Here is a 23,339-nt window from a genome sequence, read left to right on the forward strand (position 1 = left end):
AGCAGGGAGAGCACAGTGGCATGGATTTTACGAGCTTGGGGCACGGGTGCTGCATCTATTCATTTAACAGTGGGCGAAAAAGATCTGTTATATCGTGTAGCCACTGACTATGAAATCCAAGGGAAGTATGCTTCCCTGCGGAATGTAAGGGGCCCTGATGGACGGGATATTGTGTCACCTACGTTGTATCAGTGGCTGTGTGCAGCAGTTTTAGCAGTACATGCAGAGCCTGCTGACTTAGTGTGGTCCCTTGGGAACTGGTGTACACTGGATGAAGGTGTTACTTTATTGCGGCAGATGGGGGCAGCTCGTGCTCTGTCCACAGGGTCTAACCCTGACAAGACACCACTAACGAGAAATATCAAAATAAAGTTTGCCCAAGGGGCGCCTGATAAATTGAAACCCCTGGTTATACCAACAGTTGTGCTACCGGTAACGTAGGTGCCTTAACAATTGCCTTGCAAGATACTGGGGAGATGATCTTAGAGCTAGATGGGTGGGGAGTGACAGAAAATAAGCCAGCAAAGCCGAAAAGGTCCACCTCACAGGTGACAAGGAAACAAATGTGGAGCGACCTTGTGCAAGTCGGTGTTCCGAAGTCAGAAATAGATGGAATTACCACACCAGAAATGTTTCGCCGTTGGCAAAAGTTAGCACCTATGAAAAAAAATTCCCGCCCACCCCCCATCCCTCCTGCCCCCTCAAAGCACCGCAGCTCCTGTCAAATGCCAAACTAGCAGGAGTAGCAGGTTGGTGGGTCCCCTCAAATTGCTGCCACTGTAGTCTCTCACCTGAGGGGGTGGTAAGGGGGAATGACCCCCCTTATGTTCCTCTAACTATAGAGTGGAGGAACTCTGCATGTGTAAGCTCTGGTGATTGATACAGGCATAGAATTTACTGTTTTACATAGGGATATTACTCCTAAAGAAGAGAATTCCCAGATCTGTGGTTTGGGGGGCAGTTCCAGCCTGGCCCTCCAACCTAGAGTTACTTTAATGATAGGAGATGCCACCCCATTTGTCACAAAGGTGTTAATTGCCCAAGTCAAAGCATATATCTTGGGCATTGATCTGCTGGCAGGGTGAACAGTTGAAACCCTGAATGGGTGTTTCTGTTTTGGGGCTCTGCAAGTGGGATTTGCCACTCAATCTGTATCTGTTTTGTGTAGGTTCCTGAAGTTGGATCCTGTCACACTAACAAGGCCTCCAAGGTGGTAAATGCAAAGCAGTATCACATTCCAGGGGGGAAGAGGGAATTACTCAAATGATTCAGGCAACTCCAACAAGTGAGAATTGTCGGAGAAACCATGACTGCTTTTAACAATCCTGTTTGTCCTAATTCAAAAATCAGATCGCATTTGGAGAATGACTGTTATTACAGAGAATTGAATAAAGTCACCCCCCCCCACCTGCAGTTACAGTACCAGATATGGTTACCCTCATAGAAAACAGGGTCAATTTTTGCAGTAGCCAGGAGGGGGATACCTGAGGTTATTCTATACCATCTCATGTCATTGCTGGCCGAGGGGAGAAGAGAGTCTCTTCCAGGGAGAAGAGGTTCTGGTCCTGCCCAGTAAGCATGACAGAGGAAGACATCTGGTATTTTCTATTGTCAGGGAGTTTCCATGTGTCATGGTTTGAGATAGCCCCAAAATCCAATTCCCTAGCTCCATTCCCCCTCCCACATCTCAACCCAATGTGAGATGGGTTTTTCCAGACAAAACACAACCAGACTCAGAGTGGGGGAAAGGGAATATATTACAATGACTGTACAAATAAATACTATAACACATTATAGACACGATCACAACTATCTCTACCATAACATATAGTATTTACAATGGATCAGATCTCTTCTCCCCTCCAAATAGAAGTCCAGGAGGGAAAGAAGGACAGATCCCTTCCAGTCTCAAAGCAGGAATCTCTTCTACAGCAGCAGTCATCTGTCCTCTCCACATGCATGCAGCAGCTGATAGCTGGATTCTGCCAGCACTCACAAGGGAGGTATCCAAGCTCCCTCGGCCCCTTGACGCAGGCAAAAGGGGTCTTCCTCCATGGACTACGTCACCCCAGACAAAGGTCGTTCCACCACGGTCATATCACAAGACACAGGGGGTCTTCGTGACGGTCTGGTATCTCCAGAACATTCAAGCTCCTTGCAGGGCCTCTGTGCCCTGTCTCAGGCTGCGAGCTTCTTTGTAGCTTGCAGCAAGGGAGGGTTCCAAGGTCAACCTCCCCGCATTCTTCTCTGTCCTGGTCCAGCTCACAGGACGCTCTGAGCTTCTCAGCTCCTCTCTCTCTCTCTCTGGTGCTGCATGTCCAAAACTGCTCTCCAAAACAGGAGTCCGTCTCCCTCTTTTTCTCAGAGGGATCAAAGGAGTTTGGGGGGGTCTGGTATCAGTTCTTACCCCCAGAACTCTGTCTCTCAGCTGCTGGCTCTCTTTTCCTCTGCTCTCCTTCCAGGAGTCTTCTCTGCGGTGCTGCATGTTGTTCCTGCTGCTCCTCCGGTTCAGTTCTTATCTGTCCTGGCTCTCTGCCAGTCTCTGGACGCTGCATCTCTGCTTTCTGCTCTGTCTCCGCTGCCCAGTTTGGAGAAAACATCTCCCGGCTTAACTACAGACACTTAGTCCAGTCTAACACTGTTCCAAGTCTTTGTAGTCCCCCCCAGCCAGGGTCTGGGAGGCCCCAGAGGCCCTGAGGGGCTCAGAGCCCCTTCCTTGTGGCTCTACAACATGGCTACTTCTTCTACACCCCAAACTACAACTCTTCTTTTCCGGTCTGGTTGTGGTATGTTTATATTTCACAGGAGCGCAGATTGGTTCAAAGCTCAAGTGCCACCACCCCTTGGGGGCTACCACCTTTTTTTTTTAACCTCTGGGGGAAGACCTGGTTCAAACCATTACACCATGTGAATTGGTCCTTTTTTATACCCTCTGTCATCAGTATTGTTGCTATTACTATTTGTTTTCTTATCTCATTGCTATGAAGGGACTCTTAACCAGGCAGGGCCAGCTCAATTGATGGAGCCTCTAGTGTTGACCAACCATGTAGCCTTTGCTAGGTGCTGATCTTCTCACAGTGTCCTCACACAGACGATCAAAGCGTCCAGAGAGGTTGTTCAGGAGTCCCACCAGTGTGTGGGCTGATTTGTTGGCGCTTATTTTCGTGAAGCTGACAATATCTGTAAACAAAATGCTCACTTGCTCTATCTGCTGCATTTTAAAAGGACAGAATATTATGGGGGTTTTCTTATGGAGGGCTTCTTCTTCCTGTTTTTGGGGCTTGAGGTGGAATGATGTTTGATGGAGTTTTCGCTTTCATCATCGCCCTGCTTCATCAGCTGTTATTCTCGTCATAACAGAATGAATCTTTCAGGGCTTTTTCCACTTCCAAGTATTTTCCATGCATGACGGATTGAGCCACTTTCAGGAATGTGCTTCTCAGTCTGACTTTGGACATGGTAAATAAATGAATGCCACTGGCATGTGCAGGAAGGCTTTACTCAAGAGCTCCCAGAAAACCGCACTGGCTCCCAGAAGAATCTGGATGATTTTCTTTACTTTCTCAGAGACCTCCTCTGCTGTGTCCCCCCATATGATGATGTCATCAGTGTACTGCAGGTCTTCTGGAGCCTCACCCTTCTCTAGCATAGCCTCAATCAGTCCGTGGCAGATGGTGGGACTGTGTTTCCACCCCTGGGGCAGTTGGTTCCAGGTGTACTGCACACCCCTCCAGGTGAAAGCAAACTGCATCCTGCACTGTGCTGCTAAGGGAATGGAGAAGAATGCATTTGCAATGTCAGTAGTGGCATACCACCTTGCTGCCTTGGACTCCAGCTCATACTGGAGCTCCAACATGTCTGGCACAGCAGCCACTCAGCGGCGGGGTGGCTTCATTCAGGCCACAATAGTCCACAGTCAATCTCCATTCTCTGTTAGACGGGCCAGATAGGGCTGTTGAAGGGTAAATGGGTCTTGCTGATCACCCCTTGGCTCTCCAGCTCACAGATCATCTTATGGATGGGGATCACAGAGTCTCGGTTCATCCGGTACTCCCAGCGATGCACTATTGTGGTGGCAATTGGCACTTTTTGTTCCTCAACCTTCAACAATTCCACAGCAGAAGGGTTCTCTGAGAGGTCCAGTAATGAATTCAACTGCTTAGCCACCTCTGCCTCCACAGCAGCTATTCCAAAAACCCATCTATGTCCCTCGGGGTCTTTGAAATACCCGTTCCTGAGGTAGTCAATGCCCAGGATACATGGGGCATCTGGACCAGTCACAATGGGGGGTTTCTGCAAGTCCATTTTTCTCTTGTGAATACCGATAGGAGGTACCTTCTAGTGGGTCAGATCCCTGCCCACAGGGTACCAGTACTGCACTCACTTTCATGGACTTCCCTTTTCCTGTCTTTTGCAACTCTTGTACTCAGGCTGTTAGGGCATGGGTAGGTTTCCTGTCCCACCATCTCATGTCTTCTCCATGGTCAGCTAGGAAATACCACAACTCAGTTTGTGAGGTCTGCCTGCCTCCTCTAGCTGGTGCCATATGGAAACTGTTTCCCTCAATCCTCTCTTTCAGTCTCTCCTGTTTATCTTTCACCTCTGTAGTTAGTGTCTTGAGGTCCTTAATCAAAGTCTCTGCAGTGGAGATGCAGGCCTGTAGTGGTTCTTCGATCATACTGTCATACAACCAAAGTTTATTTATTATAGACATCAGTGGCTCTTGCTTCTCCCCAGCCTGCAATGATGTCAAGGTAACTGGCTTGTGCAAACAGCCCCATATGTGTGAAGCTCCGCCACATCTGTGGTGTACACTTAACCCTGTCAGATTGTTGGTGGGTTGCCTATCCCTTCCAAACAGTATCTCCAACAGTGCCATTTCCCTCAGGCATAGGATCCCCTCCTCTACGGTCTTCCAGCCCTTTGCATAATGGTGTTCCTGCAAGGAATCTCTGTAAATGAACCTTTCCCTCACACCATCCAAAAGCCGTTTCTCTCACAAAGGCGTTTCTCTCACAAACGCCTCCTCAATACCCGCATCAAATAGAGTGACCAAAGAACACATTCTAGTGGCTGTAATGTCCAAAACTGGGCTCAAAGCCTGGGACAAGACTAGCTATTCCCCTTTGCCCACCACCCCACCCCACCCCACTCTGTCTGCGTTACCAACCACACTCCTACTAGCAGCAGCAGCAGCAATGACTTTTGACCTTTTGTAAACCATTGCTGGATCTGGACAAGTTTGGGGGGGAAAAACCAAAATCAACCAAAAAACCCACCAAAACCACCACACTCCACCTAACACAGAACCCACCACCAGGAGCCAGGAGGGTGGCTGCGCCTTTCCTGCTCGCCCTACCTGTGTGAACTACCAGGCCATGCCTGTGTTTGCTGCGCTCCCTGGAGCTGTTTAAATTTCCTGGCATTGCCCCTTGCTGGGGGGCAATGGTCCTGGCATTGCCCCTTGCTCGCCTAATTGGTTGCCAAGAGCTGCCCTGTCTGGGTGTGGGGCAGGGCTGCTGCTTGGGTGTCCTTGGGCTCAGGAACCTCCCTGCACAGCATCCAGTTGGTGGCCAGTCACAACTGGTGTCCCCCAGGGATCAGTGTTCAGCTCAGTCCTGTTTAACCTCTTTATTGATGATTTGGATGAGGGGATTGAGTCTGCCATTAGCAAATTTGTAGATGGTAATGGGGGGGTGGGAGTGTCAACTTGCTGGAGGGTAGGAGGGCTCTGCAGAGGGCTCTGGACAGGCTGGATCAGTGGGCCAAGGCCAAGGGTATGAGGTTCAACAAGGCCAAGTCCCAGGTCCTGCACTTGGGCCACAACAACCCCACGCAGCAATACGGGTTGGGGACAGAGTGGCTGGAGGGCAGCCAGGCAGAAAAGGACCTGGGGGTACTCACTGACAGCAGGCTGAATATCAGCCAGTGTATGCTGAGGTGGCAAAGAAGGCCAATGGCATCCTGGCCTGGATCAGGCATAGTGTGCCCAGCAGGACTAGGGAAGTGATTCTTCCCCTGTAGTCAGCACTGTAGGCTGCACTTTGAGTGCTGTGTCCAGTTCCAGGCTCTGCCCCTCAAATGTTGAGGTGCTGGAGTGTGTCCAGACAAGGGCAATGGAGCTGGTGAAAGGTCTGGAGCACAAGTCCTCTGAGGAGTAGCTGAGGGAGCTGATGTTGCTTAGCCTGGAGAAGAGGAGGAGGAGGCTCAGGGGAGACCTCATCACTCTCTACAACTCACCAGGCGGGGATCGGTCTGTTCTCCCAGGCAACCAGCAATAGGACAAGAGGGCACAGTCTTAAGCTGCACCAGGGGAGATTTAGGTTGGACTTTAGGAAGAAATTCTTCACAGATGGGGTGATTGGGAATTGGAATGGACTGCACAGGGAGGTGGTGGTGGCACTGTCCCTGGAGATGTTTGAGACTGGATATGGCACTCAGTGCAACAGTCTAGTTGACAAGGTGGTGTTAAGTCATACGTTGGACTGATGATCACAGAGGTCCTTTCCAACCAAATGGATTCTGTGATGGACTGCTCAAAAGAATGAATGGGATGTTGAAGGAACAATTGAAAAAGTTAACCAGTACTAAAACTTTACAACAGTGGAGTTCACACCTTACTAAAGCAGTTTTTTAGTTAAACAATTGGAATATTCATAATTAAACACCTTATGATCCTATCACATCACCTTCAGTACAAAACATGGTGAGGACTGAGGTTTTTTCAGATGGTGTCTCTCCCAAAATATTAACTACAGGAGAAATAGAAGCGTTTGTGCCAATGGATTGTGTGGTGGGACCACAGCCTGTTAGTCTAGATATGAAAATTCATGTAATAACTCCTGACAATGCAGTATGGTTCTGTACTCCAACGCTTCCCCTTATGCTACATCTTTTGTTAACATCAGATTCTTGAGTTCTTGTATTTCAGGTGTCTTCAACAAATACCTGGGACTTATCTAGGGGGGACAGCATTGGAACCCTGTTATTGGTGCCACGAACCCATCATCAAATTGAAATTCAGTCTCAAAACGCACAAACCAAACCTCTTCAATCTGTGTGGGCAATCACCCCAACTCACACTACCAGGCCTGGAGTAATTTTAGCTGAAGGAGCTGGGGCAATGGTGTATGTATTTCTGGAAGGAGATGATACTCCTGTTTTCCTTCCTTATCACAGGTTGGCTCGTGTTGCTTTGTAAACTTATACTACGTGCACATACTCTTGATAAATTCCTGCAGGATTACTGTGTAAACACTTGTGAGTGGTAACTTTTTTCCTTTTTCTTTTCCACATAGCAAATATAGAGCACCTGGGGTGTGCCTTCACCTAATGTTTAAATTGGACATCAAAGGCAATTGTTGCCCTGCATGTGGAAGTAACTCCACTACACCTGGGAACCTCAGCCAGATCAGGTGCTGATGAACTACCTCCTGTCTCAACACCACATACACTGTTCTGAGTTTGACAGCATGTGCCGCTTCAACACCACTGCTGAATCAGCTGCACTGAGAGCAACATTTGACATTGACGCGCATAACTTCATAACATCGACTAAGGAACCTATCGGTGGTGCCTGGTTAGCTGAGTGGTTTAACTGCCTGACAGGAGGACTGGGACATTTACCTTAGAGCATTATATATTTATTCCTTTTTTCCTACATGCTCCATTAAGTACCTCTGCAAATCACCCTGTCCTACACTTCTGGTCCCAGTGGCAGTGGTCTCTTGAGCGGGGGGGTGGAATGCTGGGAGGAAAGGGTTGAAAGCGGAAGAATGGCAAGGAGGATGGCAGGTGAGCTCAAGTGACCTTGCAGCTGGGAATGCCAAGGCCTGGAGAATAACAGTGTGGGAAACCCCATCTATTATGGGGTTTATCCTCTGTCTGTACTGAGAAGTAGAATTTTTTTATAGAGATAATGTAGGTGTTTTGAGAGACTTGGAGGCACCCTCATGGGTGTGCTTGAGCTCCCTGTTTTGGGAGAGAGAAGATCAAAGCTCAGAGATCATAAAAAAGCACAGAGGAGATCACAGCATGGTGCTCAACTACGTGTGCATGGGCCCTCAATACAGTGGTGCAAACAGCAGGCTCACCACCCACTAGCATGAACTAAGCCTGAGAGTGCCTGCATTCCTACTCGTGTGTCTCTCCTTGGGTGTTGCTTCGGGATCCTCTTTCGGGTTAGTGAGATAATGAAATAAATTTACTCTTTGCATTTCAGTCTTGGTATTGTGGTTGTTACAGCTGCCTGCCTATGTTGACTCATACAGCCACATTTCACAAAAATCTTTTGGATACTGCCATGAACAAAGACAATGCTCACATTGAAGTTCCTCCTGAAGGGAAAAAAATTAATTCTTGTATATGAGGCCTAAGCATGAGAGGCGTATGTCTGTGTATGTCACACCCAGCCTTTCCAAAACCCAGGTTGCAGAAACCCTTCTGGGTTAACAAGAACTGACTGTAATTCTAGCAGCCAATGCTGCCCTCCAGTGTGGGTTGTTTTAACTTCACTCTACAAGGGCTTCCTTTCTTGGGGTTAATAAATGCATTTGGAGTGCACTGATAAGCATCTCATTCCATGACTCAATTTCAGAAAATAATTTTAAAATGTAATTTCTGCAAACTCTTACCACCTTCTTTCTATGAATTTCTTCAAAAATATAAAGGAATATGTAAATATAGAAATATTGCTTTTATAATCTATATTGTTTTATGTCATGTTTAGCAATTTTTAAAAGCTCTACATGCCCACCGGATCAGCTTCACAGATGTGTAATACATATTGTGTGGACTTCCTTTCTGCAATTACATTTCTATATATTTTATATGCAAATTTGATAGTGTTTACGATGTCTATAAAAAAACTGGCAGAACATACTCATTTAAGCACATACTTGTCTCCCCCATGAATGCCATGAGCTTGGGCAGGAGAAGAGTAGGTGTATTTGCATATATGGACCTAACCCCAAATCCAAATTCACTGACATCAACAGGAGTCTCTCCAGTGAACTCTCTGAGAGCAAAGGTCTTCATACTTCCATATCCTGACCACTCAAACTACAACCTAACACAAATCAAACAAAATACATCCAGAAAGTGCCAGTTTCTACAGAAGCAGTGCTGCTGAAGTCAAGTGTCTTCTGAAAGCAGCGTTATGAGTCTGTGAGGATCTGCCCTGCCTGCCACCTCCAAACTGTCCTGACACACCTGCACCCCTGTGCAGACAGGCTGTGGACCATCACACAACCAAGCCAGCCAGCGTTTTCCCACCTGGGCAGGCAAAAACACTGTGAGGTTAGCAACAGATAGAAAGAAACATTTTGCAAGAACCTTGGCAGATCTTTAAAAGACAATAAAGAGAATCACAATGTTGTTAGACTACTATCCCAGTAGATTTCTGACACCTCATATAGTATAAGAAAAAGAAAATTCTTTCAAATCAACCCCTCCTCTCCAGCACCCTCAAAGCATTAGGAGCTGTTAATCTCTAAATATGCAGTTTATCTCATAGTCAACACACCACATGTATACAGACACACATCTCAACCTCACTGAGAAATAACTGGGGTCATTACAGAGTTAAGAGTTTTTTATTAACATATTGAAGAACTACTGGAGTCTGTATTTCATAAGGAAAACAAGGGGTTCCTAAGAAGTTTTGCTGCTAGCAATTGAAAGTAAGTTTCCATACATTTTGGATTAATCATCATTTAAGATCACCTGTGTAATCACTGTGAACATTGTCTAATTTTTACTTTGAGGTCACAAAAGAGACCACTGACTGTTTCAATGAAACTCCATAGGTTTGGGTTTGGCTGGATGATTTTTTCTGCTTTATGATTTAATTCAAACAAGACAGACTATTATACATTAGCATAAAATAAATCAGCACTTTGCACTAGTTTCCCATGCATCACGTTCCACAGGCTGCCAGCATTAGGATCATGTGGATGTACAACAAGCACTCAAAATACTTGCATCTATTACAGTCCACTGCTCACATCACCTAATGGTTTGATCATCCTCTAAGTTGTGTATCACTGTTGCTTACTCCCCTCAGTCACCAGGTTTAATATACACAGATGCCTTGTTATTCAGCTATGCAGAACATTTAGACATAAATATAAATATTTAGTCATAAATTGAAATCAGATACCAAGAGTTTGAATAATAGAAGACATTTTCCCTTGGTAGGGCAGTTATTTGAAATATACCATAGCTATACTTGCAGGATTTCAAGGAGATCAAGGATCAGAATTCACATTTTCCTTCCCCAGCCTTCCCTATTCATGTTAGCAAAAAAAAATGCTGGTTTATATGGAAATAGTTTTGTTCCATGACTCTAAGCAAGGTAAGTTTGAGATTTACTGAACTACAGTCCAGTTATGTCAGTTCATCTTCAAAATAATGTGGTATAAATCAAATTATCCAAGTTCATGAAGGGAAGCCATTGATCTGGTTGGAAAGAACAGGGTGTTTTTCCATGAAAGGCTTTCAGGTTTCGCCTCTCCCCATCCCTGCCCCTTACTGCACTGTGCCATAGGGGACATCACAAGGACGCACGGAAATGCCCTGGATTTATGAAAACCACAGAAAACTGGCATGTTCTGTATGCTCCTACCACCCATCAGCTGTACCATCCCATACACTTCCCAATCCCGAGACCGCAGCACACCCGGTGTGCCAGGCGGGATTTGGTGTCCCACAGGTGCCCTCAGCCCCAGGGCCGTCACGGTGCCAGTCCCATGGCTGCGACCCCATCCCCTTTCCCAGCAGCCCTCCAGGCTCCATGGTGACCACGGCCCTTCCCCACAGCCAGACCCTGGCATTGTTCAGGTGTCCCCTTGCCATCTTTGCTGCATCATCAGACACTTTTTGCCCTCTGCTTCCCTTCCAGAGCCTGTCAATTAAATAAACTTTACAACAGCAGAATTAAACTTTCAGGTGCCTAACCTGAAAGTGTTCCCCCTTGTCCTTTGGCATCATTGTCTCGCACTCCTGGAGGAACCTGTGCCTTCACTGGCGAGTCACAAGGAAGGTGCAGACGAGAAACACGGCTGGTTTGGAGCCCCCTCTGCCTGTGCAGCATTTCTGGTGCCGAGGGTATGGGCTGCTACAGGGTGAGACCAGTTTCTTGATGTCTTAAGAGGAACTGCTGCCTCCCTGCATGGTTATATCTGCAGAGCACAGCTGATGTAAACCAATCTACTGGCAATTCTGAAGTTCTCTTAGAAACCTGAGAAATCTTGTCATTTATTTCTCCTCCCCTGACCCAGCCATATCTTTCCTTCCTTTTGCCTCAGAAGCACATGAACAGGGAGTCACTAGGGGGGTTCCACAGGACTCCATCTTGGAGTGCTCTTCCACAACTTCTTAAATGACTTGGACTCAGGGCTGGAAGGGATCCTAAGCAAGTGTGCAGACAACACAAAACTGGGAGGAGCTGTCGACTCCCTGGAAGGCAGGGAGGTCCTGCAGAGAGACCTGGACAAATGAGAGGGCTGGGCAATCACCAACCCCATACTGAGCAAGGTTGCAGTGGACACAAAAATGGGAGGAGCTGTCGACTCCTGAGAGGCAAACCATGGTGTTACTGTTGTGGTTGAAAGCTGTCCTAAAGAGGAATTTGATAGGGGGTTCCCTCTTTTCTCAGAAACTGTTGTGCAATCAAATGTACAAGAAGATGGTGCAGCTGACAGGTAGAGCAAGTGAGCTGCAGGAGTCAGACCTCTGAAAAAATCATCTGGTAATTGTTTTTCACCAGAGAGGTGAGCAAATCATCTCCTTGATTTGTGCAGCAAATTAGGAATTCTTGGAATTGATGATTTGTACCTTATCAGCGATGTGCTGATTTTGATTCTTTTTAGATTAATTGTGTTTATTTGACTGAGATGATTTAATGCTTCATTCACCATCTGACGACATTACTTGGTGTGCAGAAGCCTTTCCCCACATTAAGTCTCTGAAGAATTATCTATATTTGAAGGAATTGTAAAGGCCCTGTGAATCATATCTATTAGGTTTTTTTTATGTTTTATTTTCGTTACCCTGTTAACAACTAATTTCCATGTGAAATTCTTGTTGCAGAGGCCCTGGAGCAGGAGCTCGCCTGTCCAGACTGGAACACGGCCTCCCTGTGTTTCCATCACTGCTCGGGGCCCCCAAAATGTGCAAGTCACAGAATTTAAGTTCTTTGCACTTATTTTCCTTGAGTGCCTCTGATCCTGCTGCAGTTGGGCAAAGCAGCTGCATGTCTGGCACTGGTAGCTGAGGGTTCCCTTGGTGGCTCCGTGTCAGCAGCTGGGCAGGGGCGGAGGGGCTCGGTGGCACAGGTCTGTGCTGTGCCCACGCCTTGCGGACATGCTGTGTCCTCATGTTGGGAAGTGCTGAGTTCCCCCGTTCCAGTGGGGTGTGTGGGCGGGGCCCTGGCAGGGTTCTGTGATTGTGACATCCAGGTGACAACCGGGCACCTGCCAAGGACAGAGCCCGTCCCTCGGCAGCACTGCGAGGTGTGCGGCCGCACGGATCGCAGCGCAGCTCTCGCTCCGAGAGGTGTTGGTTCTGTGGTAACCGAGTATTTGTCTGGACCCTCACTCTGTGAGGTGTTCAGTGTTTGGAAAACCTCTGTTTGTCTGGACCCTCACTCTGTGAGGTGTTCATTGTCCAGAAAGACCATATTTACCAGGACCATCACTGCGTGAGGCCTTCCTTGTTCGGAAAGCCTGTGTTTATCTAGAACCTCACTCTGTGAGGTGTTCAGTGTTTGGGAAGCCTCTGTCTATCTGAACCACCACTCCGTGAGGCATTCCTTGTCCAGAAAACCTGTGTATATCTGGACTTTTCACTCTCTGAAACATTCCTTGCCTGGAAAGCCTGTTTGCGCCAGGTGATTCCCTGCTTTTCTGGAAGGGGGGGGAAAGGGCAGGTGCTTGTGTCTCCATTGCCTTTCATCGCTTTAGATCAACAGGAACAGCTTGAAATCCAGATTCTTACCAATGCCTCTGCAAGCTGAGAGCAATTGTCACTGAAAGAAGTCTTCTCATCAGGGAAACTAATTATTATTAATATTATCCAGCCTGCAGTGGGACAAATTAATTTCAAGAGGAGGGGAAGGTTCCAGGAGTGCTTGCTGCTGCTTCAGCTTTAAACCTAACTGTCTTTGAGGAGTAGGATAGCCATGGAATCCCTCATAAAGGAGGATGATTTTGGCAGTGCAAAGCCCCTTTGGTTGTGGCCCGGGTGCTGCCAAAAGGTCCCAGTGCTGAGAAAGAGATGGTTGAGGGGAGACCCATCAGATCTGTGTCAAAAGCAACTCCGGGCACAGGGATTGTTTGGAATTACAGTTGAGCTGTCGCAGACGGTAACTGCAGAGGAAGATGGTAAAGCCTGTGTGGAAAATCCCCAATTGCAGAAGTGAATCCAAAGCTCTTGATTTGTTATTATTTCAGTGTTAGTAATCAAGGCCATTATAATGAGAAATATGTACATTATATGTATTTAATGACAGTGGCCATTAGAATTTTTTAATATTTCAAGGCCAGGCTGGATGGGGCTTTGAGCAACCTGGCCTAGGAAAAGGTGTCCCTGCCCATGGCAAGGGGATTGGAACTAGATGATCTTAAAGGTCCCTTCAAATCAAAAGCATTCTGTGATTCAATGTTTCTGTGATTCTATGGTTCTGTGATTTTATGGTTCTATGAATCCTATGTCTTCTGGGAGTGTCCATCAAGATGTCCCTTCAAAGAACTGAATGCTTGCACAGACATCAAGTTTTTCCCACACTGTCAGTGTTTGGGATGGCAGCGTTGAAGGGAAGGGAAGCTCTTGACCCGGGTACACAAGGTTCAGGTTCCCCCCGTCAATACTCAGGGACACGGCTCCTTGTCTTGTAGCCGTCAGGTTTGCAGGATTGGGGACTGCAGCTGTTCATGGGGCTGTGTTGGTGTTTAAATGCTGCTAATCCAGAGTTAATACTGGTGGCTTTCCAAGTTAGTATCGATTATAAAAGTTGCGCTCGGTGCCACAGCAGGTGTTTTTGGATCAGGGTGTGTAGGCGCTGTGTGAAGTAACTGCATTAGAGCCTCCCAATTTCTTTTGGGGTTGGAGCTTTGCACCAAAAAAGCAGCTTTGCCATGCCAGTTGTAATCTTGGCTTCTGGGCATATTACTGCCTTAATAATGTTGAGTCTTGATGTTGGGAAGTGTCGAGTTGCCCTGTTCCAGTGGGGTGTGTGGGCGGGGCCCCGTCAGGGTTCTGTGATTGTGACATCCAGGTGTATGATTCTATAGTTCTATGGTTCCATGAATCCAGTCTCTTCTGTGAGTGTCCATCAAGCTGTCCCTTCAAAGAACTGAATGCCTGCAAAGACATCAAGTTTTTCCAACACTGTCAATGTTAGTGATGGCAGCGTTGAAGGGAAGGGAGGCTCTTGACCTGGGTTCATAAGGGTCAAGTTTCCAAGGAGCTTCCATGTTCAATTAGAGCAGCTGTTTGCCTGTGACTTGATGGAGAAAGGCAGAAAGGAGAGGAATCCACTACATCCAGCTAAGGGATACAGCAATCAGTCTGGTCACATATAGCACTCTAAAACACTTGTAAAAATTCCAATCAGGGCCACTTGGGTGCCTGCTTTCATCTGTAGGTTGTGGCTGTATAGTCACGTAGGACAGTAGCTGGAAAGGAAAACCTTGGCATCTTGGAGTCCCTTGAAACATAAGTTTGTGGGGAGCTGCAGGGAAAGATGCAACACATGACTGAAAATGAGTGCAGCAACAAACTGTTTCAAGCTTTTTGAGCAAAAAGCCCAAATAACAGGCAATAACAAAGAATAGAACATTTGCTTTTAGAAGAAGAAAAGACATCCTAACTAAATTGTTCAGCTAGGCAAATTGACATCAGGGAGGAAAGACTGTGTTCCTAAACGCAGCTTCATTGCAAAAGCATTTGTGTGTTGTAGAAAAAATAATGCCACGTTAATAAGGTCCACACAACGTGAAATCCATGGGGCATCAGTGGTTGCAAACCTGGTCCTGTCAAAGGCATTTGCAAAAGTCTTGGATTGTTTAGATGTCTAGATGTCACTGCTGGCTGCTCACAGGCTTTATAGCCGTGTTAGGGATAAGCTGGTGACAGAGCAGGCTTCCCTCCCACACTGTTTAGTCCCATGTGTGTGCATCTCTGTCTGCCTAAGTTAGGACAATGTGAGGCCCATCCAACAGAAGTTGAAAGAAAGCTGGAATGACTTCTTCCAGTACGTGCTTGTGCCACCTTCCTTTGTTTTTCCATTCCAGTGGGCACCTTGTTCTTTTAAGGCAGTTGATTTAGCAGCCAAAGTTATGGTTTTCATGATTCTGAGGAGGGAACAAATATGAAAATGTTTATTTGCTTTCAGATCCATACTCTCCTCTTAGTGTGTGTGTCTGTCCCTTAGGCTTTCCAGCTGCAGGCTGAGGGGGGTGTGTGACAGGATTCCCATCTGTAGTGGCCTGTGTCTTTCTGTGGCTTGCACCATTGTTATCTGATGGTCCCTTCCCTGCTGAGTATCTGGTTTTTTCTCTTCTAGAGAGGCTGACTCAAACTGGAGTCTCTCATAATGGAACCCCCAGAGAAGGGGAAGAGCGACGAGAGGTAGGAATTCATTGGGTATAATCTTGACCTCCCAGGTGCTGTGACAAGTGTCAAGATGGTTTCAAAAAAATACCCCCCCCTCAAGGCAAGAATCATAATCCCTGAGGGGGAGAAGTAAGTCAGGATTGTCATGTCCCTGAGAGTGGCTTCAGAGCATGCTTCATAGCTTCTGTGACAGACCCAGGCCTGGGTGACGTCCTGCTCTTCCAACCCGCTTAGGTACAGAGAGGCCAAATGTGCCTCTGTCCCTAAATGAGGGGAGGATTTTAAGTTCCCAAGTACCCAAAAGCAAGATTAAGACAGAAACCAGGTCAAATGTTAGAATGCAAAAGGATAACTCAACTGGATTAAGTCCAAGAGAGGCAGAGAGAGAAAGAAGAAAAAACAGAAAGAAGTGGGAAAAGCTAGGAATAATGACAAGAAGCACGGACATGTTCACCACAACCATGAACTCAGTGGTGGATCTCATCTTTGGTGATCTGTGGGGAGATCTCCATGGAGTTGTTCTCTGGTCTTTGGTCTCTGTGGTGTGAGCAGAGTTCTCGCAGTGAGTGTCGGCCCTGCAGCGCTCCCTGGGGATGTCTGTGTGTGTGTGTGTGTTTGTGTGTGTGTGTGTGTCTCTGTGTCTCTGTGTCTGTGTCTCTGCAGCGTTCTGAGTTACAGCATAGCTCAGGTTTTCAAAAGCTGGGAAGAACAGATTGACGAACACCCTCCCTGGCCAGGGGAATGATGGGCAGAAATGATGTCTCCACAGGGGTGTGGAAGCTTATATTAAAAAAGGTACAGACTTCTCCTTAAAAAGTGGGTGTTTCAGTAGACAGCAGACCCTTCTGGTCTGAATTAGGAATGTCATCTAGTGCAATACAACTTATTTCTTTTAAAAAACAGCCCCTCAGCATGAGAGGAGACAGCTCTGCCTCTTCTTCAGGGATGTTTAAACTTGCAGGAGGTGATGATTGGTGTGGTATTTGAGAGAATGTCAGTGCTGGGGAAGACAAGGCTCTTCCCTTGCAAACTGGGGCACTTGAGAAGAAGATTCTAGGAATTGTATGTAGACAGTAGACTGAAGACACAGGAGAGAGATACCTGCATCCACTATGCCTGCATGCTTTTCCTTCCCCAATGTCCATAAATATTAGAGCCGGAGATTCCCTTCTTTTGCTGTAGTATTTCACTGATGAGGTGTAGTTTAGAGGATCTGGTTTTCCATGAAGTCACTGTGCAGGGCATGTGACACAGCTTTCCTGGTGTTTTGCTGTGGGGCTGGTGGGATTGAGTGCAGACAGATGTGGCTGAGGAGGAACAGGGCATCTGACCTGCTGTTTTCTGAATTTCTGAGACTTTCTTTTTAACTCAGTTTATGGGATTGTTTTAAATGCAGCTCCATGGTGTTCCAGGTCAGCGCCTTTCCAAATATCCATTTAAAGTAGAGAGTTTTCAAGCCTGGTTATAAAGTAGGCAAAGTTCAGTCTTTGAAAGTGGTAACACCTTCAAAATAGTGGATTCCCTTTTCCTCTCAGGTGGAGAGTTGGGGCAGAAGTCTGAAGGAGAACAAGAATGGTAGTTGCTCAGATCATTCATTGCAAGGGGATCTGCCAGCTCATGTGCTTATGACCCCTGTTGACTGCTTCTCAGTTTGTTTCACAATTACATGTGTGGACAGTTTTTCTCTTCCCACCCTTGTTGATGAACGGTAGTAGAAGTAGAAATCCCTTTTAAGAAAGATGCATGCTGTCCCTTGTGTGTCTCATTCCTATGTGGGACAACAATTGCTTGCCCCAACTGATTTGTCAGCTGTAACTATTCTGTGGATTTCCCAATTACTGTCATGCTGGACATGTGGCATTGTCTGACAACCATGGGTTCTACACAGAGTATAAAGGGGTGGATAACACTGGTGTAAGATGTTCATCATCCTTTCTCTTTCTCTTTCTCTTTCTCTTTCTCTTTCTCTTTCTCTTTCTCTTTCTCTTTCTCTTTCTCTTTCTCTTTCTCTTTCTCTTTCTCTTTCTCTTTCTCTTTCTCTTTCTCTTTCTCTTTCTCTTTCTCTCTCTCTCTCTCTCTCTCTTTCTCTTTCTCTTTCTCTCTCTCTCTCTCTCTCTCTTTCTCTTTCTCTTTCTCTTTCTCTTTCTCTTTCTCTTTCTCTTTCTCTTTCTCTTTCTCTTTGTGAAAGCTTGTCCAAGAAGAACAGAGACTTGCTTCGTCTGGAGGCGCAAGAGAAGAGGAGACGGGAGGCTCCAGGGGAGAAAGACCAGTTCCCTGGGAAGACTCCCATCTTTGCAAAACCCCACAAGGTAATGGCAGTGGGGTGTGGAGAGGAAGGAGAGGAAGGAGATCTGTGCCTTCTGCATGGGGTGTAGCAGACTTGAGCATGGTACAGGCAAACACAGCATCTTCCCATCTGCTGAACTTAAATTCCTCAGAGGATGTGGTTAAAGCTCTGCTGGCTGTGCAAGAGCACGATGGACTTGGGGTTGGTCTCCTGTAGCAGGAGGGAGAGCAAGAGCACCTGCTCCTGAAGACTGCAGGTGCACCTGCAAGCTTGGCTTGGAATGACTGGCAGTGGCCAGAGCAGTCCTGTTTGCTTTGGAGAGACTGGCAGGATCAAGACCAGCTTGCCTAACTTCATTTGTGCTGACACATGGTGATTCAGTTAAGATCCTGAGGAATGTCTCTTGCTGAGCTGGATCTCTTGGGGTGCTACTGAACTTTCCAGCTGTCTGTTCTTGTGTTGCAGACTGATAACAAAGATGCGCTGTCAAAGCGCATTAGGAAGGTCATGGGCAATTTTAATGATTTCAAGGCATACATGAGACAGAATTTTCGGAAGGTCATATGGATTCCAAAAAAGTTCAAGTCCAGGTCATGGAGCAGGACCAACTGTCGTGAACCGAGCTCCAGTCAAACCAAGACATTTCAGAGCTCAGTGATGGAACAGCCACTTAAAAATTCTAAGACATCAGAATCACCTGAGCTTGAACCGTTCCTGGAGAAAAGCAACTCTACGGATGTGTCGTCCGTTGAGGACATTTTGAGGGTAAGTGCTCTTAAAGAACAGAGCTCTGTGTTTTCTTCTACGCTGCCAGCGTGTTTTGCCAGTTGACGGGCAACAGAGAGGACATAAAACCAATAGATAAAATACCCTCATCCAGACGGCTTCATTTGCTGGGGAGCCCCGGTCACAGCGAAGGGTGGGAGAACCACTCCTGGTAACTGGGCAGTCCTACGCAGTGTGTGCCCTCGTTGATGAGGTCTCCATCTTTTCTGTGAGGGTCTCCAGCTTTTTTAGGGCCAAATTGGCATGTGAGAATGACTTGCATATTTTGTCATGCAGAAGCATGTGTTGATAGTCTTCTCAGCCACCTGGGGCCAGGGTTTGGCCAGAACCCAGGCTTCGACTGGGCGAGGTCCTCACAAGGTGGCTAAAATATCCTGCAGACAATCACAAGAGTATACCACAGTTTCTCAAGCATCTGCTTTGACAAGATGTAGCAAAAGATTCTTTAAGTATATGGTTTGCCATAGGAATGCTTAGCATAAGCAGCCTAACTGATCTATGTATAATATATATATCTATATAGTCATTTTCCTGTATCAAGTAGGGACAGTACAGGATTCATCTGTAAGTCAATTCTAGCCTGTTTCACGCACTAGCACTTCACAGCACCAGCAGCGTGGCCCTGAGCAGAACCATGCACCTGAGTCCTTCCACCCGCCTGTGCATGGCACTGCTGCTGCTCCTTCCCTGGAATTCCAGTCCACTCGTGCAAAGCCAAGCGAGATCTGATGCAAAACTGTAACCTGGCATCCGAGCTGGTTCTGTGAGCAGCACACAGGCTCCCAGTGCCTGGGTCTGAGTCCCTGTCACCCCTTCCCTGTGCACGGTGTGACAATGCCATGTGCTGGCTGGGGTTGCAGCTCGAGGACTCCACCTGGAAGTCTGGCATCCCTTTGTGTTTCACCAGACAGCCTGTGTTCTTGCCTGTTAGGAATGCATATCACTAGTTTTGTAGGCACCCCGGGGAAATGTGAAACTTCCTCTGTGTCTCTCAGCAATATCCTGAGAGCTGCTTCTCTCAACTGTTTTCCAGGAAATGACCTTCTCATTTTCACGTCCAGTGTCACCTCTGCACACACCTCCAAAAGCAGAGCCTTCTGAATTGCGTTGCTCAAAAAAGGTAAACCAGCCCCTTTGTGCCACCAGGGCTGTTGGTAAATTCCAAGAGAGCTTTCTGCCTCTTCCATGTGCTTTCACCTGCTTTTGAGCCCAATGGATCTCGAGTTGGGAAACTCTTTGAAATGCAGAGGCAGCCTGGGCCTTGGCAGGCAAAGCTCAGATGCTTCAATAGCAATTCAAGGAAAGCAACTGCCCTTCTCAAGGGGCTTTTAGTCCTTACCAGCATTTTGTTATTCATAGTCTTACATGCCATGCCTAGAGCAGTTGGTAAGCAAATGTTTGCTGAGTGCCTGCTGGTCTAATGTCAGGAAAAAACCCCAACAAACTCATGCTGCTTCCCCCTTTCTTGTCTCAGCAAACCAACTCCACGGATGTGCCGTCCATTGAGGACATTTTGAGGGTAGGTGCTCTCAAAGAACAGAGCTCTGTGTTTCCTTCTATTTTGCGTGCACCTTTCTCTCAGGGTGTGAGTGTAACACAGTGTAGTGCGGCTCAAGAGGCACACTGACAAGGCATGTGAGACTGACAGAGCTGCTCCTTCCTCAAGTCAGGGGTTGCCTTTCCTGACCTTCCTTCCTCCCAAGGCACTGCACACACTGCCTCGTGTCCATGCTGCCAGCTCCGTGTGCTGGCTGGGGTTGCAGCCCGAGGACTCCAGCTGGAAGTCTGGCATCCCTTTGTGTTTCACCAGACAGCCTGTGTTCTTGCCTGTTAGGAATGCATATCACTAGTTTTGGAGGCACCCCGGGGAAACATGAAACTTCCTCTCTGTGTCTCTCAGCAAATATCCTGAGAGCTGCTTCTCTCAATTGTTTTCCAGGAAATGACCTTCGCATTTTCACGTCCAGTGTCACCTCTGCACACACCTCCAAAAGCAGAGTCTTCTGAATTGCCCTGCTCAACAAAGGTAAACCAGCCCCTTTTTAACAGAGCTGTTGGAAAATTCCAAGAGAGCTTTCTGCCCCTTGCATGTGCTTTCCACCTCCTTTTGAGCCCAGTGGATCTCCAGTTGTTAAACAGCTGCTTCCAGTGCACTGTTCTGCTGAGAATTCGAAGCGATTGTGCTGCTGAGTGTTTTGGAGTGGGCTGAGGTGGTGGCAAAATGATCTTTCCTCTTTTCAGTTGTTTTTAGCAAGCTCTGTCATTTTAGATTTACTTGTAAGACTTTTGAGCCAGAGGAGGTAGATGTTGATGTACAAAAGCCATTTTAACTTTATTGTCAACAAAAGATGTTTGCTGATTCTGTTAAGCTGCTTGGCACTTCTTGTAAAGTTTTTAAATACTTCTTCAAAGATGTACCTACCCCTAATGTACCAGCAATACATTTTTGGTGGCAGTAGCACATATCATTTCTGTGCATGCTAAGGTATGTCAGGCCAGCTTGGACTCTGGGACACTTCCCAGTCAGACAAGCTAGTCAAAGTGTTTAGTCCAGTAGGTAACACCTGAGAAACCAATCATTGGTAAAGTGCTATTGAGAGAGAGCTGATTTATTTCATTCTCAACATGCACTTTGTCTTCCTTTCTAGGACACAGATGGCTCTGCAGCTCAGAATCAGGGTAAGCAGAAATCCAAAGCAAACACAGAGTTATGTATTGACAGGTTATGTTGTGTGTGGTGTGTCAAATGTTGTGGAGAACATCAGATGTTTACATGGATTAGGAAGGGTGATTTCCCCTGCTTCGTTGAACAGGGATGAATTTAGAAATGGCCTTAGACCTAGAAATGAAGGTAGCAGTTCAGCAGGGCACAAGCAGTATTTCATTAGGAAACCCCCTTAGGAAACCCCATTGGGAAAGCCCATGGAGTGATGAATAATCTCAGTGGCAAAGACGTCCTGGAAGAAAGTGACTTTCCAGTCTGGTACTCAGAGACCTTAGGATGAAACAGGCTACAGGTGAGGCAAATTAATCCAACCTATTCCTGTTTGATGTGCAGAGCAGTCTGGCACAGCCTCAGGAACATTGCCGAGCTCTCAGCCAAGAACATCGTAAGTAACCAGACTCTGTTCCCAGCTCTACTGGGCACTTACTTAACAGAACCTGGAAGGCACAAAAACTGGTGCTCCTTGAGGATTCTGAAGCTTCAGGTTTATCAGTCAGATTTTTTCTTAGAAATCTCGAGTGCAGAGAATTTTCACCCACAGAAATGTATTATTTCCGGATGGACTCACAGAAAGGTTTAGGATGGAAAAGACCTTTAAGATCCTCAAGTCCAACCATTAATCCAGCAATGCCAAGTCCAGTAAACCATGGAATGGTTATATTGTCTGTGTTGAAAGGAAACCAAAACTGAAGAAAACCCCCCAGGGATTAATGTCGTACCGTTGGGGAGCAGTGCAGGCTGAGAGCATGGGAGTCTCTTTCCTGTGCAAGGATCAGACTCCTTCCCCCCTGCAGGCTGGGTCACCTTTTGTGAGCAGCATTCCCTCACTGAGCTTGGTCTTTGCTGCCTCTAGATGGCAGCCCTTGCTCCTGACCTCCATTGCCCAATATCCCCAGGTCAGCTGGAAAGCCCAATGAAATGCCTGCTTGTGTGTTACCATTTTACCACCCATTCAGGCAGTGACAGGTTTTGCAGCCTGAACGTTTCAAATGTTCAGGAGGGATGGGGGACGTTGGTTTGTTTTGGCAAGCCCAACCCAACTCTTGTTCAGAGTTTGGTGCTTGAGAATGTGTCTGCCTTGGCTGATATTTATGTTCTGGTTGTCTTTCAGCGTGCTCCTGGATGACCTGCAGCTCAGTGACAGTGAGGAGAGTGATGACAACCAAGTCAGTTTGGGATGTTGGACACAGCAGGCACACAGATGTGCCTTGGAATCATCCTCCCTTGTTGCATTGTTCTGAGTTCCTTGAGCTAACCTTTCCTTCCCCTCTTCTCTTTCTTTTTGTGACCAAAACAGGTTGTTGAAAAGTCTCCTTCTGCACTTGTTTCTCCAAGAGACAGGTTTTTTGCCAAACTTCTAGCTAGACCAGATAAGGAGAAAAACAAACCTCCTTTTTATATGAGGAGGAAATGGGAAAGGGTTCCTGGTTTCTGTCATGTATTGTTAGTCAGAAGCAATATTCAAGACAGACTAAAGTGCCCTGGGCCAGCATTAGAGGAAGAAAGGTGGGGAAGCCCAGAATTTTTCCTCTAAGAGAGCGCTGACCCACAGTTTTGTCTTGACCAAGGAACACAGATGGAGAAGGGAAAACTTAAGGGGGAGTATTACGAAATGAAGAAACCATCCTGAAATCTGGTAGCCTTTATTGGAAATTTTGCTTTTGAGGACTGAGGCTTTCAGAAAAGCCCTGGCCACTTTTGGTGGGTTTTGAGAGTTTAGTTACCCAAATGCAGCTTCAGAATGTAGCAGTGATGTCCTGCTTACATATTAGTCTGACTGGGTTGAAGGATTTATTATTTCCAGAGTTTTTTTCATTCCAGTGCTTTGTGTTTTGAGAATGGCAATGTATTTTGTCTGGCCTTCTTCCCTCTCCTCTCATTGCCAAAACTGAGGGTTTCAGTTTTATTTCTGAATACTGCCATGTC

The 23,339-nt window shown here is 46.7% G+C and overlaps 1 protein-coding gene across 20 annotated transcripts in view; it reads left to right on the forward strand.

Moving 5' to 3' along the window:
- The first annotated feature begins 15,174 nt into the window (after positions 1-15,174).
- LOC116785801 (AF4/FMR2 family member 1-like) overlaps positions 15,175-23,339 on the forward strand; it is a 251,407-nt gene continuing 243,242 nt past the window's right edge. For 18 of the 20 annotated variants that reach the window (XR_004356733.1, XR_004356732.1, XR_004356735.1 and 15 more), the window contains exons 1-6: positions 15,175-15,253; positions 15,566-15,630; positions 17,804-17,924; positions 18,368-18,667; positions 19,722-19,808; positions 20,163-20,207. Coding sequence is in view for 9 of the 20 variants with exons in the window: in XM_032685784.1 (XP_032541675.1) it covers positions 15,596-15,630; positions 17,804-17,924; positions 18,368-18,667; positions 19,722-19,808; positions 20,163-20,207 (588 nt within the window). In the remaining 11 variants the exon portion in view is untranslated. Of the gene's footprint in view, positions 15,254-15,565; positions 15,631-17,803; positions 17,925-18,367; positions 18,668-19,506; positions 19,615-19,721; positions 19,809-20,162; positions 20,208-23,339 lie in introns of those variants that run through there. The other 2 variants (XR_004356743.1, XR_004356748.1) reach the window with 2 other exon arrangements.

This window comes from Chiroxiphia lanceolata, chromosome 4 (assembly GCF_009829145.1).
Source record: "Chiroxiphia lanceolata isolate bChiLan1 chromosome 4, bChiLan1.pri, whole genome shotgun sequence".
Taxonomy (NCBI): domain Eukaryota; kingdom Metazoa; phylum Chordata; class Aves; order Passeriformes; family Pipridae; genus Chiroxiphia; species Chiroxiphia lanceolata.